Raw genomic sequence first — 14795 nt, forward strand, 5'->3', positions numbered from 1 at the left:
AAATATGAGCTTCCTAGCTCAAAAGGTGCCTGTGATATTGCCCAGATGAGAAAGAAAATAAATAATTAATTAATAATGAAAATAAATAAATAATAATCATAAAAAAATGAAATAATGAATCAATTCGCTAATATAACACATACACCACCACCATTTCATCAGAATATGTAACTTAAAAAAAAAAAAAATTCGTCATTAATCAAATAATTATAATTAATCGATTAATTGATTAATCAATAAATACAAAATAGCCTTTACAGCCAAATCACTTGGTCATTGGCATGTCCAAATATCAGCTTCCTAACTCAAAAGGTGCCTGAGATAATGGCCAGAAGAGAAAGGAAAGGTATAAGTACTTAATTAATTGCTAATAATTAAATAACTCATCAATTAATTGATTAATCAAAATAACCAAAAAATTAAGTTTTTGACAAAGGACTTGCTCACAATTGTGCCACAATTTCAGCTTCCTAGCTCAAAGGATGGCTGAGATATCGCCCGGACAAACAAGAAAACAAGAAAGCAAGAAAGAAAACAACCAGAGTGAAAACCGAGTACTCCCTTTCAGCGTGCGTCATTGCCGAGCCCCTTCGGTGCCCGGCAATGACATTATGCAGTGCCTGGAGATGGCACAGGAAAGGTGCGGTGTACAACATAACAAAGCCCACAAAACAGTCATTGTACCTTCATGCCCATAACAGCATGCAACAAACATCAACACATGCTGTTTCTGTTGTCTGGTCCTCGAGCCACAAAATCAAATGTTTTCCCATCTCAGCGATCACTTCACTCCTTTTCTTGGTAACCTTTGACTTCATCAGTGCAGATCCTTTCACACGTTCGAGAATTCTCGCCTTGTGCTCGAGTATCGTCCCGATTGTACAACGGTTAATTAAAAGGGATAGCGAATGTCCGATTTGCAAAGGAGTTTCCCCTTTCTCAAACAGTTTTATAATGTTGAATTTCATTTCAAACGTAAGGGTCTTTACGTTTCTTCGATGCACGAGCATCACTTGCTCGTATTAATGGTGTCTTATGCTTCTCTGACATCGAAAACAAGTGCTCGAAAACACACACATTTAATCTGTCATGAAAAAGTGAGCAGAGAGGTTACAGCGGGGAGAAGTTTTTAAAATTGCCTCGATGAAAAAGCGTCAACATGAAAATGACGACGCGATCACCAAAAACTGGTGTAAGTTCTTAATAAATAGCACCGCAAAGTGGGCGTAACCCCTCAGCCCATGCATGGAGGAAACCAATTTCAAGATGGCTGCCGTGGCGTCCATATTGAAAATCGCAGCGCGCCCATTTTCGAAAGGAACCTTCCTCTACTCAACCCCAACACACACTGCAAAAATGGATTTAATCGGACAAGCCGTTCTGCTTGAAATTGACGGAAACCAATTTCAAGATGGTTGCCGTCGTGGCCATATTGAAAATCACAGCGCGCCCATGAACCTTCCTCGACTCAACCCCAAAAAAAAACACACACACACACACACACACACACACACACACACACACACACACACACACACACACACACACACACACACACACACACACACACACACACACACACACACACACACACACACACACACACACACACACACACACACACACACACACACACACACACACACACACACACACACACACACACACAAAAATGGATTTAATCGGACAAGCTGTTCTGCTCGAAATTGACGGAAACCAAAAGTTGATGGACGCACGGATGGCTGCCGTGACGGCCACATTGAAAATCGCAGCGCGCCCATTTTCGAAAAACCTTCCTCTACTCAACCCCAACACACACTGCAAAAATGGATTTAATCGGACAAGCTGTTCTGCTCGAAATTGATGGAAACTAATTTCGAGATGGCTGCCGTGGTGGCCATATTGAAAATCGCAGCGTGCCCATGAACCTTCCTCTACTCAACCGCAACAAACACTGCAAACATGGATTTAACCGGACAAGCCGTTCTGCTTGAAATTGACGGAAACCAATTTCAAGATGGCTACCGTGGTGGCCATATTGAAAATCGCAGCGTGCCCATTTTCGAAAGGACCCTTCCTCGACCCAACCCCAACACACACTGCAAAAATGAAATTAATCGGACAAGCCATTCTGCTCGAAATTGATGGAAACCAATTTCAAGATAGAGGCCGTGCCGGCCATATTGAAAATCGCAGCGGGCCCATTTTCGACAGGATCCTTCCTCTACCCAACCCCAACACACTGCAAAAATGGATTTAATCGGACCAGCCATTCTGCTCGAAATTTACAGAAACCAAAAGTTGACGGACGCCCGGATGGCTGCTGTGGCGGCCATATTGAAAATCGCAGCGCACCCATTTTCGAAAGGAACCTTCCTCTACTCAACCCCAACACACACTGCAAAAATGGATTTAATCGGACAAGCCGTTCTCCTTGAAATTGATGGAAACCAAAAGTTGACGGATGCCCGGACGACAATACCCATTAGCCCAATTTGGGCTGAGGGGTGAAAAGCGTTAATGTGAAAAATATTGCTTGAACGAGCGTGTAAAGAGGACTCCATGTGATGCGTTACCTCTTCAGCACACACCAACTGCATTTAATTTTATTTCACAATGGCATCCATGACATATTTCCAGATGAGCAAGAGCCGCTATGAGGACAGCACATCTTCTGGTTTCATGGAGGAGCTTCCTTCGATACAATATGCAACAGGCAATTCTGATACCAAAATTTAGTACTTCCATTTTAGTACCTTCATTGATAACTACTTATTTTTATCATATGATTCTATGTTTTTCGCCTTCTGCATTATTGTCAAACATTCCCACTGATAATAATGTTCAATAAAGGTGAGGGTATAAAAGTACCAGAATGGGAACGGTAGTTCTGGTAGAGCTGATAAATCCGGTGAGGTACACGAACATTGTGCAGCCTGGAGGATCCCACCTTCGCATTGGCAGCATAGTAGAAGAGTGAGCAAAGATCGTTGAAACGAAACGAGATCCCACGCATAATGCACTGAGCTGTGTCCCCAGTCAGAAACATCATGTTGGGGTCATTGTTGCTGAGCAGAAGCAAAGAGAGCTCAGCCTGGAGAAAATATTTTTTCGCAGTTAAAAAAATGACAAACAACATACCCAACCCCACATCATTCAAGCTAATTTGATGGAACTTTTATTTTTTACAAATATAAACTCACAAAGCAGAAAGGTTAATAATACCTGATCAGGTTAAAACATTATTACTGTTAGACCCAAATTTACTTTGGGGATGCATTCGTGAAACGTGCGACGTACTTCGAAATGACTCAAATCAAAGCAATTTTTCTCACAATAATTAATGGAATAAGCAGGGAATGCATTCCTAATGTCGACACTTCACGTATTATATTTCGCTTTTTACCTATAAATGGACATTACCTTTTCTTGATTGACAATTATATGCAAGTACACATCGGTATAAATCAAATAAAAACCAATTACCAGACATATTTAAAGGTCCCATGTAATTCAAAAGTTTCTGGTTATTTATATATTAACTTGACCTTCCTAGTGAAGAAATCACCCATGTTTCTTTTTTTAAATCAACAATGGGATAATTAGACCAATATTTTGAACATTTGTAGTGTTTTTCACAACTTGCTATGCCCTGCCCCTCAAAAAAGTGGAGTTCAGCGACAGCAGGTCACGTGACCGGTGACGTCGTCTCCAGAACGAAGTCCATGCCATCTCGATTCGCTATGCTTCGGCCCGCGATCCGTTCCGTGTAATTTGTACGTACTCTACTTTTGATTTGATTGATCTTGATCTGAGGTATGCTGCGTCACATGTGTGTCATGCCTCGCCTCGTTGATAAGCCCGCGAGGTCGCTCCGTGGAGCGGCCTGCACATATTCAACTATGTGTGAATTATATAAATAACAACTCACGGTCTGAGGTAACTCGGCTAAAATTTATCCGATTTGCACCAAATAAAGTTTATGAATGGTTGCACAGACCCCTACTTCTCACTAAAAGTGGAAACAGAATGTAAATTGGAGTTAAAACAAGCCCGCAAGGTCGCTCCGTGGAGTAGCCTGCACATATTCAACTATGGGTGAATTAAATAATTAACAACTCACGGTCTGAGGTAACTCGGCTATGAATTATCCGATTTGCACCAAATAAAGTTTATGAATGGTTTGACAGACCCCTACTTCTCACTAAAAGTGGAAACAGAATGTAAATTGGAGTTAAAATATGTGTTTGATTTGTATCAAGCAAATGCACGTGGAGCATGCTTGCGAGCGAGCTGCGTTCTGGAGGTGACGTCACATGGATTACGTCATCGGCTTTGAGGTAAGGGGCAGAATTTTTAGGGGCGTTCCCAAGTGGTTCGGTTTTCTTTCATTTTTAATGTTTCAGAGTGAATATAACAAAAAATCAATGCCATATTTGAATTCACCATAAAAAGACATTTGGATGACATCAAATGCATTTTGAGTGAAATTCCGTGTCTGTGGACCTTTAAATAAAAATAGACCTCTACTCGAAAGGGTCAAAGTTAGCGGCACCTCTTCTTCTTCTTCCTCCTTCATCAATTAATCAAAGGGAGGGCGCCCCTCCCTTTATATAAGGAATTGTTTCTCTGGATGCAGCTTTAACATGGGGACCGAAAATACGTTTCTCGGCTTCTACTGGACGACATCGGCTGCAAATTTCAGAAGTAAATGCTTTGTATGTTGAGGTAATATGTTCCAAATTTCAGAAACGTCCATTTATGCATTCTTGAGTTTTATTTAGAAAACCCTTGAAATCGCTCGCAAAGGTGCAAAAACAGATCCTTTTAACTACAGACCAATCAGCCTGCTCCCAATTATCAGCAAAGTCATGGAATCCATCATTGCTTCGGATATGAAATCTTTCCTCTTCTCCAATGGCTTGATCTCTGATCATCAATTTGGATTCAGACCAGGTCACTCTACTCTGGACATGCTGCTTCTCCTGTCTCAACAATGGATGGAGGTCCTCAATGCCAAACAGGAAATCAGAGCTGTCTCCCTCGACATATCACGTGCCTTCGATACGGTCTGGCACCCAGCTCTGCTCACCAAACTCTACTCCTATGGTATCCATGGAAATCTCCATGCATGGCTTGCGGACTTCCTCTCTGGTCGTAGTCAACGTGTGGCCCTGAATGGATTTCTCTCATCTCCCCTTCCTGTTCAGGCTGGAGTTCCCCAAGGCAGTGTGCTGGGCCCTGTGCTTTTTCTGGTCTTTATCAATGATCTCTCCGACTCTCTGGAAAATCCTCTCTATCTCTTTGCTGATGACTCCACTCTCTGCCGCTCCATTCCTCTTCCCTCAGATCGGCAGTCTGCAGCCTCCTCACTCTCTGAAGACCTGGACAAAATCACAGACTGGTCAAACAAGTGGAACATGTCTTTCAATCCTGACAAATCTCACACTCTTACTATGTCTCTCCGAAAAGATCGACTGGACAACCCTCCCATCTACTTTCTCAACAATCCTCTCCAAGAAGTTCTGTCGCTCAAGCTTTTGGGTCTCACTATCTGCCATGATCTTTCTTGGGAAAACCACATTTCCAAGCTGGCCTGCAAAGCCAGTCGCCGACTGGGCATCCTCCGTCGTGCGAAGTCCTTCCTCGGCACACCTGAGCTCATCACCACATACAAGGCTTTCATCCGCAGCTCAATGGAGTACTGTTCTCCCCTATGGGCTGGTGCTCCTGCCTCACACCTAGCTCGGCTTCACGCTGTTGAAACCAAAGCTTTCAGAATCATTGGAATCTCCCGCGATGAAGCTATCTCTGAGGGCCTTTCACTCACTCACCGCAGGCAGGTAGGTGGTCTTTGTCTTCTACCGACTCCTCTCCGGCCTTGCTCCCCCAGCTCTCTCTGTGCTCTGTCCCCCAAATATTCCTACAGGTCGCACAATATCTGCCAGCAAGACTCTGATGGTTAAACTGCCAAAATCTCGGCTCTCTGCTCACCTTCACTCCTTCATGCCTCTTTTCTCCCGCCTCTGGAACAAACTCCCACACTCCCTTCAATCCCACTCCTCCCTCCAGGTCTTTAAAACAGCTGTTCACCACCATCTCTTATCTTCCCCCATCCAAAACCTTGATCTTTTCTACCCCCACTAATTCACCCCAGATCCACCTTGTTTGTAATTCCAACTTCTTTCCTGGTAGTCCTGGCAGTGTCCATATGTTTTATGCCTCTCCCACCCCCTTTCCCATGCCTCCCCCCCAAAGCCCTCTCCCTCCCACAGTTCTCTCGATGTCTCCATGTCTTTCGGTTCCTGCTCTCAAATGTTGTGTTTGTGTCCTTCCCCGTCTCTCCCCATCTTGTCTACCGCTCCCGATGCTTTTTGTTTTATGTGTCGGTTTGTCGGTTATGTGTCGGTTTGTCGGTTTGTCTTTCTGTGTGATAAATGTTCGCTCCTTCACGAGCCTCGATCTTGTATACAAAAAAAAAAAAAAAAAAATCACATTGGTGTCTTGTCCGCCCGTCCGCCCAAAATGTGTTGGTGTTCATATCTCAAGGACTATATATGCATTGAAACTAGCTGAAACTTGGAATATACAATGGCCAATAGGTCTAATCAATGGCTTTTGAAACAAATTCCACCTAAGTGCTATACTTTTTGCTTTAAATGTAATAAATCTTTCTTTTCCCTCGTGGTCCCCATGTGCTGTCTTTGTCTTTCCCTCGTGGTCCCCATGTGCTGTCTTTGTCTTTCCCTCGCGGTCCCCATGTACTGTCTTTGTCTTTCCCTCGCGGTCCCCCTGTACTGTCTTTGTCTTTCCCTCGCGGTCCCCATGTACTGTCTTTGTCTTTCCCTCGCGGTCCCCATGTGCTGTCTTTGTCTTTCCCTCGCGGTCCCCCTGTGCTGTCTTTGTCTTTCCCTCGCGGTCCCCATGTGCTGTTTTTGTCTTTCCCTCGCGGTCCCCATGTGCTGTTTTTGTCTTTCCCTCGCGGTCCCCATGTGCTGTTTTTGTCTTTCCCTCGCGGTCCCCATGTGCTGTTTTTGTCTTTCCCTCGCGGTCCCCATGTACTGTCTTTGTCTTTCCCTCGCGGTCCCCCTGTACTGTCTTTGTCTTTCCCTCGCGGTCCCTCTGTACTGTCTTTGTCTTTCCCTCGCGGTCCCCCTGTACTGTCTTTGTCTTTCCCTCGCGGTCCCCATGTACTGTCTTTGTCTTTCCCTCGCGGTCCCCATGTACTGTCTTTGTCTTTCCCTCGCGGTCCCCCTGTACTGTCTTTGTCTTTCCCTCGCGGTCCCCATGTGCTGTCTTTGTCTTTCCCTCGTGGTCCCCATGTGCTGTCTTTGTCTTTCCCTCGTGGTCCCCATGTGCTGTCTTTGTCTTTCCCTCGTGGTCCCACTGTACTGTCTTTGTCTTTCCCTCGTGGTCCCACTGTACTGTCTTTGTCTTTCCCTCGTGGTCCCCCTGTGCTGTCTTTGTCTTTCCCTCGTGGTCCCCATGTGCTGTCTTTCCCTCGCGGTTGTCAGCTCTTTCACGAGCCTCGATTCAGTATAGAAAAAAAAAAAAAAAAAAAAAAATCAAATAAAAACCAATCACCAGACATATTTGAATAAAAATAAACCTCTACTGGAAAAGGTCAAATTTGGCGGCACCTCTTCTTCTTCCTCTATCAATGGATCAAAGGGAGGGTGCCCGACATCTGGCAAATAGAATACTGTAACGTTTATGGGGGTAGGCAATGGAATACCTTAGTCCAGGTAGATTATATAAGGTCGTGTGCTCTGAATGTCACGAAGAAGAAGAAACTCTCTTGTAACTACGTCAGCCCGCATGTCCGGTAAGATCGTATATGTGTCTCCATGCGAGGGGTGGAGCTATGCTAATTATTAGGGTATAAGGTAACTTTCCCTGTATGTAGTCGCCTCTGTGGTTTTCCCTTTGTTCCTTATGACGCCTGCAACACCAGCCATGCATTCCGCACCTACACTAAAAATAACATGATCAGTGGACCAGAACCGAACACTACCAATGACGCCACCAGCCGAATCATCTCAAGCAGCGGCAAGAAGGGCCATGAGGCCCCGCTCCAAAAAGTGATGATTAGTCATGGCCATGGACTGATGCGATTGGTGCTCGTTGATTGGCATGCACGTGACGTCATCATAGAACATTCCAGGACCAGGGAGAAAAAGGCAATGCGACCGCCATCTTTCTCTCTCTCGTTCTGGGCTTGGTCACAGGCGGTCGCAGTTTGTGCTCTCTCCGTGCTGGCCTTCACTGTGAGCAGTTGCATTTTCTATCCCTCTGTTCCGGGCTACGGGAAGGGCGGACGCATGCTTCTCTTCTTCTCTCACTCTCTCCTTGGCGTTGGCTTGTGGCGGCGGCGCTTGGTGCCGTGTGTGCGCCTGGGAAGAACGTCAGGGCTCGGTGCGGCCGATCAGGAGGGACGAGGAAGGAGCAAGGGCCTGTTCACTTCACATCAGTGGTTGGGGGGAACGCGACTTCACGTCAAGGCGTGTTTTCCCGCGCAGGGGCGCGGAACCTCTGACGGCCCCGGCCGGTCAAGTAGGCCAGGCGGAGTAGCAGGTAAATTCACCACACACATTTTTACTTTCGTTTATTTCTCCCTGTGTCTGTATACGAGTCCGTATGGAGGATCCTCATTTAGCAATTCGATTTTACCACACGTTCTTTGTCATCCTGGCATTTATTTTATTAAACTAATTATTTGTTACATTGTAAATTCCTTGTCCTGCCCTGTTTATTTGTTTATGGTTCGGAAACCCCCCGTGCAGCGCTCGACCATCCAGGTAAGCTCTCGCTGCCCTCCACTACCCTCCGTGCTTGTCACTATCACCATAGTTGAGTATACGCCTCGGAGTTAAAGCTCGGTCGGCCATCTGTCACCCAAGGGTGTTAATCCCGGGGACACAACAATACATTTACTTCTTCATGCAGCTATATTAATCAAATTGGCGCCCCTTTATATGAACTTTTCCAGAGCATTACTTGGTTCCTCCTCAGAACACAAGGGTAGTCCAGCATGCACATGAGATTTTTGAATGCCCCTTATTTTGTATTGTTTAGCATTTTCTACAAGCTATGGAATGTCCCTTCTTTTCTATACTTTGCTACATGGTGCATACCCTTATATAAAGGGGCCTTTTCTATGCCCCTGGCATTTTACCCAAGAATGCATTTTTATGCCTCCGCCCCTGAAGGTGGCCGGAAGCATTTTTATAGATGGTATGCATTGCAGTAGAAGGCAAACTTAATAACCCAGCGACAACACCATGTTCACCAACATCCATTTGACGAATGACATCCAATTTAATTTCCAAGGTAACACTCTTACATCCAATTTTACAGTACATGACATTTCTGTACAATGCGAAGCAAAGTACTTAGTTGTTTCGGCAACTTTGCAATCTCCCGATTTGGTATTTCAGTGATGTATTCTGGCGTCTATCAGTCTTGTAAGTTTTTAAACCGCTCGATAAGTATAGGTATAGCTTTTAAAGTGATGCAAGTGTGAGTTGAGGCGACACAAGTTGGGTAGTGGTATTAATAACGTGATGACATATTTGCGAAATGATGTAAAAAGGGGAGACGTAAATCATGGTATTACTGTATAATAATAGTAATAATAATAATAATAATAACCACAAAAATTGAGAAACTGAGAATAAATATCTTTGCAGCTTACCTGTGTGAAATCTTGAATCTCATCGCCATAAACCTGGTGGATTGACCATGGAAGGCTTTCCAACTTGTGAAGTCGTGAGAAGATGTGGAACACCAAATCTTCTTCATCAAAGTAACCCCGTTGGGACTTTACATGGAGGTAATTCTCAAACAAATGGAAAATCTCATCTCGATCGCCACTGAAGTTTGGTGCCCTCTTCTGACCCATTTCTTTGTATTCGGCGAGGTTCAAATGGCCTTGCGGGCTGTTCAATGCCTCCACAGAACCCTTGAGGAATGACTTTATTTCCATCCACACCAGAGATGGGCTGCACGTTTGCTTTCCTTTAATCATTGCAGGCCATATATCATGAGTAAATGTTTCGTATGTCACCAGTTTTCGACTGTCTTCCTTTTTGTCTTCTTTAACAAACTCTATTGAAGATTCATCAAGCTCAGCCTCATCAAGGTCTTCATCATCCAACATGACATCACTTTCTTCAACGGACCAGCCTTTGATCGTTTTTTTGAGGCTACCATCTTCATTTCTTGGGAAAAATGGCTGTGGTAAAGAGGCATCCAACAGCAACAAGAATTGCCGTGACGTCAAAAACAATGGGAAATTCTCATCCTTTACCTCCTGAAGCCTGTGAATATTCACATCCAATGGAGTAAACTGGCAACTCAGGCCAGATGACTTGAAAAGCTCGGTGAAGTTGCGCTTGACTTCATAGCACAACACATGGTTTTTCGTTATAAACAACTGATGCAGATGCTCATACATTTCAACAGCCTCACATGAATCCTCAGAAGCCACAGTGTTTGTTCCACATTCATCATTTTGCAGGTGCTCTGAACTGCATGGTAGTTCCTGTTCACTTCCTCCTTGTTCCTTTACACCATCTTCTTCATCAGTCTGAGCATCTTCGAGCGAGCACATTCTCACCGAAGAAACCAGCTTGCAAATCCAGGGATCTCCACCCTGCATGGCCCTTTCCCAATAGCTCAGAAACACTTTCCACAAGCGGTAAACAAGGCATGTGGTCTTTCCAGTGCCGGAACGACCCACGAGGATGATAGCCTCTGCTGGGTTTGGGTTCAGATTGATTACAGCATGCTCCAGTTCACCCACACGAAAGGGGTATTCAACATGGGACCCTGTTTCATGACTCTGCAGTATGTTGAGAGCCACTGCTGTGCTGAACGTGTGAAACTTCATGATATTGTATTCAGTTTCTATTGAACTAGCCGGAGGAATATATTCAGGAGACTTATCAACATTAGTTTGTAAGACATCATTGGATTCAATGTAACAAAGTGGAAAGCGCTGCTGGACAGCGTTCAAGGATTTGAATTTGGCCCTGTCTATACCTTTCAGCTTCCGACGTAGCATGCAGCCAATTCCCCGATTGTAGGAGCTGACAATCTTTTTGATTATCCGATTGATGTCTTTGTGATCCAGAGCAATATCCCAAATTCGGATAATTTCGCTGTACACTTTACTGACTTTTTGGTCCCCACTGGAGGATTCTTCTTCTTCAATAATTTTCTCTGGTACATCACTTAGTCTTGGTGAAAAGTCAACAGCAATTTCCCAAAGTATCCGTTGAGCCTTGTCAATCTTGGCTTCATAAAGTTTGATGTCACTTTTGTCTGTGATTCCTTTCACTCGCTTGATCCGATGCTTGCTCCAATCTCCAGTGCCAAGAAAATGAATGATTCTCAATATCTTGTTTTTCGTTTCTGCTGGCAGCAATTTATCATTCAAGGTTCGCAGTACATCCCTGGTGCATTCAATCTCCCAAGTCAGTCGATCAAAGTCATCATAGTCCCCAGAACCAAAGGAATTGGCAAGGTCTGCTTCTCCATTCAAGAGCTCGTCATCATCATCCTCAGAAATGTCACTCGATGCTTGAGCCGCAGATGCTAGAAATTGCTGAAATGTTTCGGCTTCAGAAGGTGACTGTGGGCAAATTCCCACAGATTTCTGCATCGAGTCTTGCCTCATGGCACGCATTGCCTGAATCATTGCTGGATCAATATCCAAAATAAGATTCTTAACATCCATGACCAAGGCCTGCTTAAAAGAAATATTTTTTGTATGTGGCATCTCGGTGACCTTGCCTACTTGGTCACTCTCAGGAACACAATTTGGCTGTGGCGAAGACAAAGACGAATGGGTGGCCAATTGACCACATGCATTGGCAGAACCTCTGGGTGGTGTTGCAACATCCCGTTTTTTTTTCACCTTCTTTTTGGGGCACTGCTTTGGTGCTGCTGCCTTCCAAACTTTCTTCCGGGGGTCATTGTCCTTCACACCCCAAAAAGCATCTCTCCCTTCATCGTTTCGAATTGACAAATCAATTGGGTAATCAGCCAGGACTTTGATGGCATCTGAATGGAGCCTACAAAAAGGAAACTGGAAAAACAGATGTAAAAGGGTGTTTCCATCGTTGTCCTGGATATTTACATACCCACGTTCCTGCAAAAGGAACTTCAGCATGTGAATCCCACAATCATCTGGAAAAAAAAAAAATACTCCGAATTAAAGTGTACACAAACAAAGTGTTTATAAATATTTTGCATACATTTCACCATTTGTGAAAAAGAGGAAAACTTTTGTGAGAAAGGAGCGGGTGGAGGTGTTAACTTCATAGAGACTGCCTGCATTGGCATAATGGGTAATTGCGGGAGGGGAAAGTGTGGGGAGGAAGAGTTTAATTTAGAAATATATAATTGAGAGAGGAAATTATAAAATTGTGAGAGGAAAGAAACGAGAACAACGTCGACCGATATGCCTCCGCCCACATTATTACATCATGAAAATACTTGTACCAAGTATGATTTAAATCCATTCAGCTGTTCACAAGTAATCACATTTTTACCTGACATGACCTCTGACCTCAGGACCCCAAAATCTAATCAGTTAATCTTTACATCATTCTACATATCTGTACTAAGTTTGAATTGAATCTCTTTATCCATTCTCAAGTTATAGACCTATTACAGACTTTGACATTCTTAAAAAATGGTGTGTGCTGCTTCTTTGCTTGACGTTCAGCATTTAAAGGAGAGAGCACGGACAAACCACATAGGTTGGCATTTATGGGGAGGAGGAAAATCCTCAATTGCCCTGCTGAGTGCAAAGAAAAAAGCGATCTCATAAAGATGGCATCACTGGTACAGAGTGCCCTGAGAAGCGAGTCACTTCAACCAAGCTACGTCAGTGTCTGTTTGTCTGATATTGTCCAATATATTTCCCTACATGTTTGTGCGTGTCTAATTTGTGTATGCAGCTCTCTTACAAGCCTTGGTCCCTAAAAAAAAAAAAAAACACCAACAACTTGATTGCAAATCTATTTGGGGTTATGAATTATTGTTTTTATCCCCCAAATAATTTTCAAATATCTTCTGCAGAAGCAATAAACAGTACGCATCTCCAAAAAATAAAATGGCTGGCAAAGGTCAATCAAAACTGACCATTTTTCAACATCAGGAAGTTGATGCATTTTATTGGAGAAAACTGGTATACTGTATGTACAATTTGAACACTTGCACCCATATTCCACGGTGTCCAGGCAACTAAGGTGTCCATAACAACAGAGATACAAATTCCTATTTTAACAAGAAAAACATTTTGTGTCGTAGGTCTTGTTTAAAAGATGCTAAATTTGAAGGACTCTCATTCTTTGTACTTAACATGTTACTCTTTGGAATCCCCGATTGTTGCTACCAATGCCAGTCCTACTTTAAAATTGACCAATTCGAAGATAAGCAAGTGGAAATCGTCCGGTCAGTAAAAGTCCCGTCAGTTATGTGTTCTCAACCCTGGCTCAATGCAAATGAACCAGGTTCAAATTCAATGCACCATATGAGTTTGTCCAGTCTCCCAACGTCCTTATAAATAATCGAAAACTACACTGATGTCCACCAATATCATCCTGCATGTGATTTATGGACAAGCTGCTCCGTGATCAATGTCAAAAAGCTATTTTTAAAAAGTGAAGCAATAGGTCCCAGCAACGACATTATTTTTATTTTTTTTTGATCATTGAAGAATTTCTTCCACTTATGCAACTGCCGAGGTGAATTACATATTTGTTTAAAGAGAAGAATGAATACTTGGATGGACTATGATAACAGTACCTCGTTTGCCCAGGGCAATAGACAAGGCCACATGGGGAGGAGTATCTCCCGGATTCAGGATGAGTCCAACATCGTCAGCCCCGTACTCCAGAAGCAATGATGCCAGATCATATTCACCTTTCTCCATGCAATGTTTCAAATGTTCTGCACCTTTTGATACACCTAAGACAAATGTTCCATTGATCACTTCGGTAAGAATTCATACAAACACCAAACATTTCATTGAGAATCTCAGAACAAACTAGAACTGAACTTCGGAGAGCGCATTGTCTTGCCTCCCGTGCTCATTCTGAACAAAAATACCATCGTTAACTGGGCCCACTGCGATTATGGCCCTTATACCCATACCATCTATGCACCCTGTCGGGTCACATTGCTATTATCTGTAGCTTTGATCGATTATTAGGATACTTAACGACTCCTTTTGTACACATTAAGGCTAAATTGCTGAAATGAATGTGAAAATGTAAAAAAAAATTCAAAGTACATTCCTCATGGCTAGTCGATCAGATGCATGATGTTTTGCATCGATCTGTTAAGCAGTTCTGGAGAAGAAGCTTTTTTTTCATTTTTATTTTCAATCCAATATGGCCACCAGACCATGTGAACCATCACGTCATAAATTTAATTCTTCACTCAATGGGTCAAAAATCAGATATATGACGATTCTGATTTTTCAGATAAGAATTTTGTTTCAACTAATATGGCTGGAATACCATTTTACTGACAACGCCACCGTTGTCACCCTACATACTCCCTGGGGAGTTGAGAAAATATGCCAAATAAAAAAAAAAATTCATTGAGCTGTTTTGGAGAACATGACATCCAATTTTTTCCCGATAATCCAATATAGCTGCCATACCATGTGAACTATGACAACAGACTTAGCAATAAATATTCTCCATGCTTAAATAAATATCCTCTAAAATAAATATCCTCTAATGCTTAAAGGTTTGCATCGATCGAACAAGTATTTG

The 14795-nt window shown here is 43.3% G+C and overlaps 1 protein-coding gene across 2 annotated transcripts in view; it reads right to left on the bottom strand.

Annotated features, from left to right (window-relative positions):
- TRANK1 (tetratricopeptide repeat and ankyrin repeat containing 1) overlaps positions 1-14795 on the bottom strand; it is a 90069-nt gene that overhangs the window by 2599 nt on the left and 72675 nt on the right. For both annotated transcript variants that reach the window (XM_078776414.1, XM_078776413.1), the window contains 3 exons: positions 13819-13980; positions 9695-12192; positions 2872-3094 (listed from right to left, as the gene is read on the bottom strand). In XM_078776414.1, the coding sequence (XP_078632540.1) occupies positions 2872-3094; positions 9695-12192; positions 13819-13980 (2883 nt within the window). The remainder of the gene's footprint in view (positions 1-2871; positions 3095-9694; positions 12193-13818; positions 13981-14795) is intronic.

The sequence above is a fragment of the Myxine glutinosa genome, chromosome 4, assembly GCF_964187855.1.
Source record: "Myxine glutinosa chromosome 4, kmMyxGlut1.1, whole genome shotgun sequence".
Classification (NCBI taxonomy): domain Eukaryota; kingdom Metazoa; phylum Chordata; class Myxini; order Myxiniformes; family Myxinidae; genus Myxine; species Myxine glutinosa.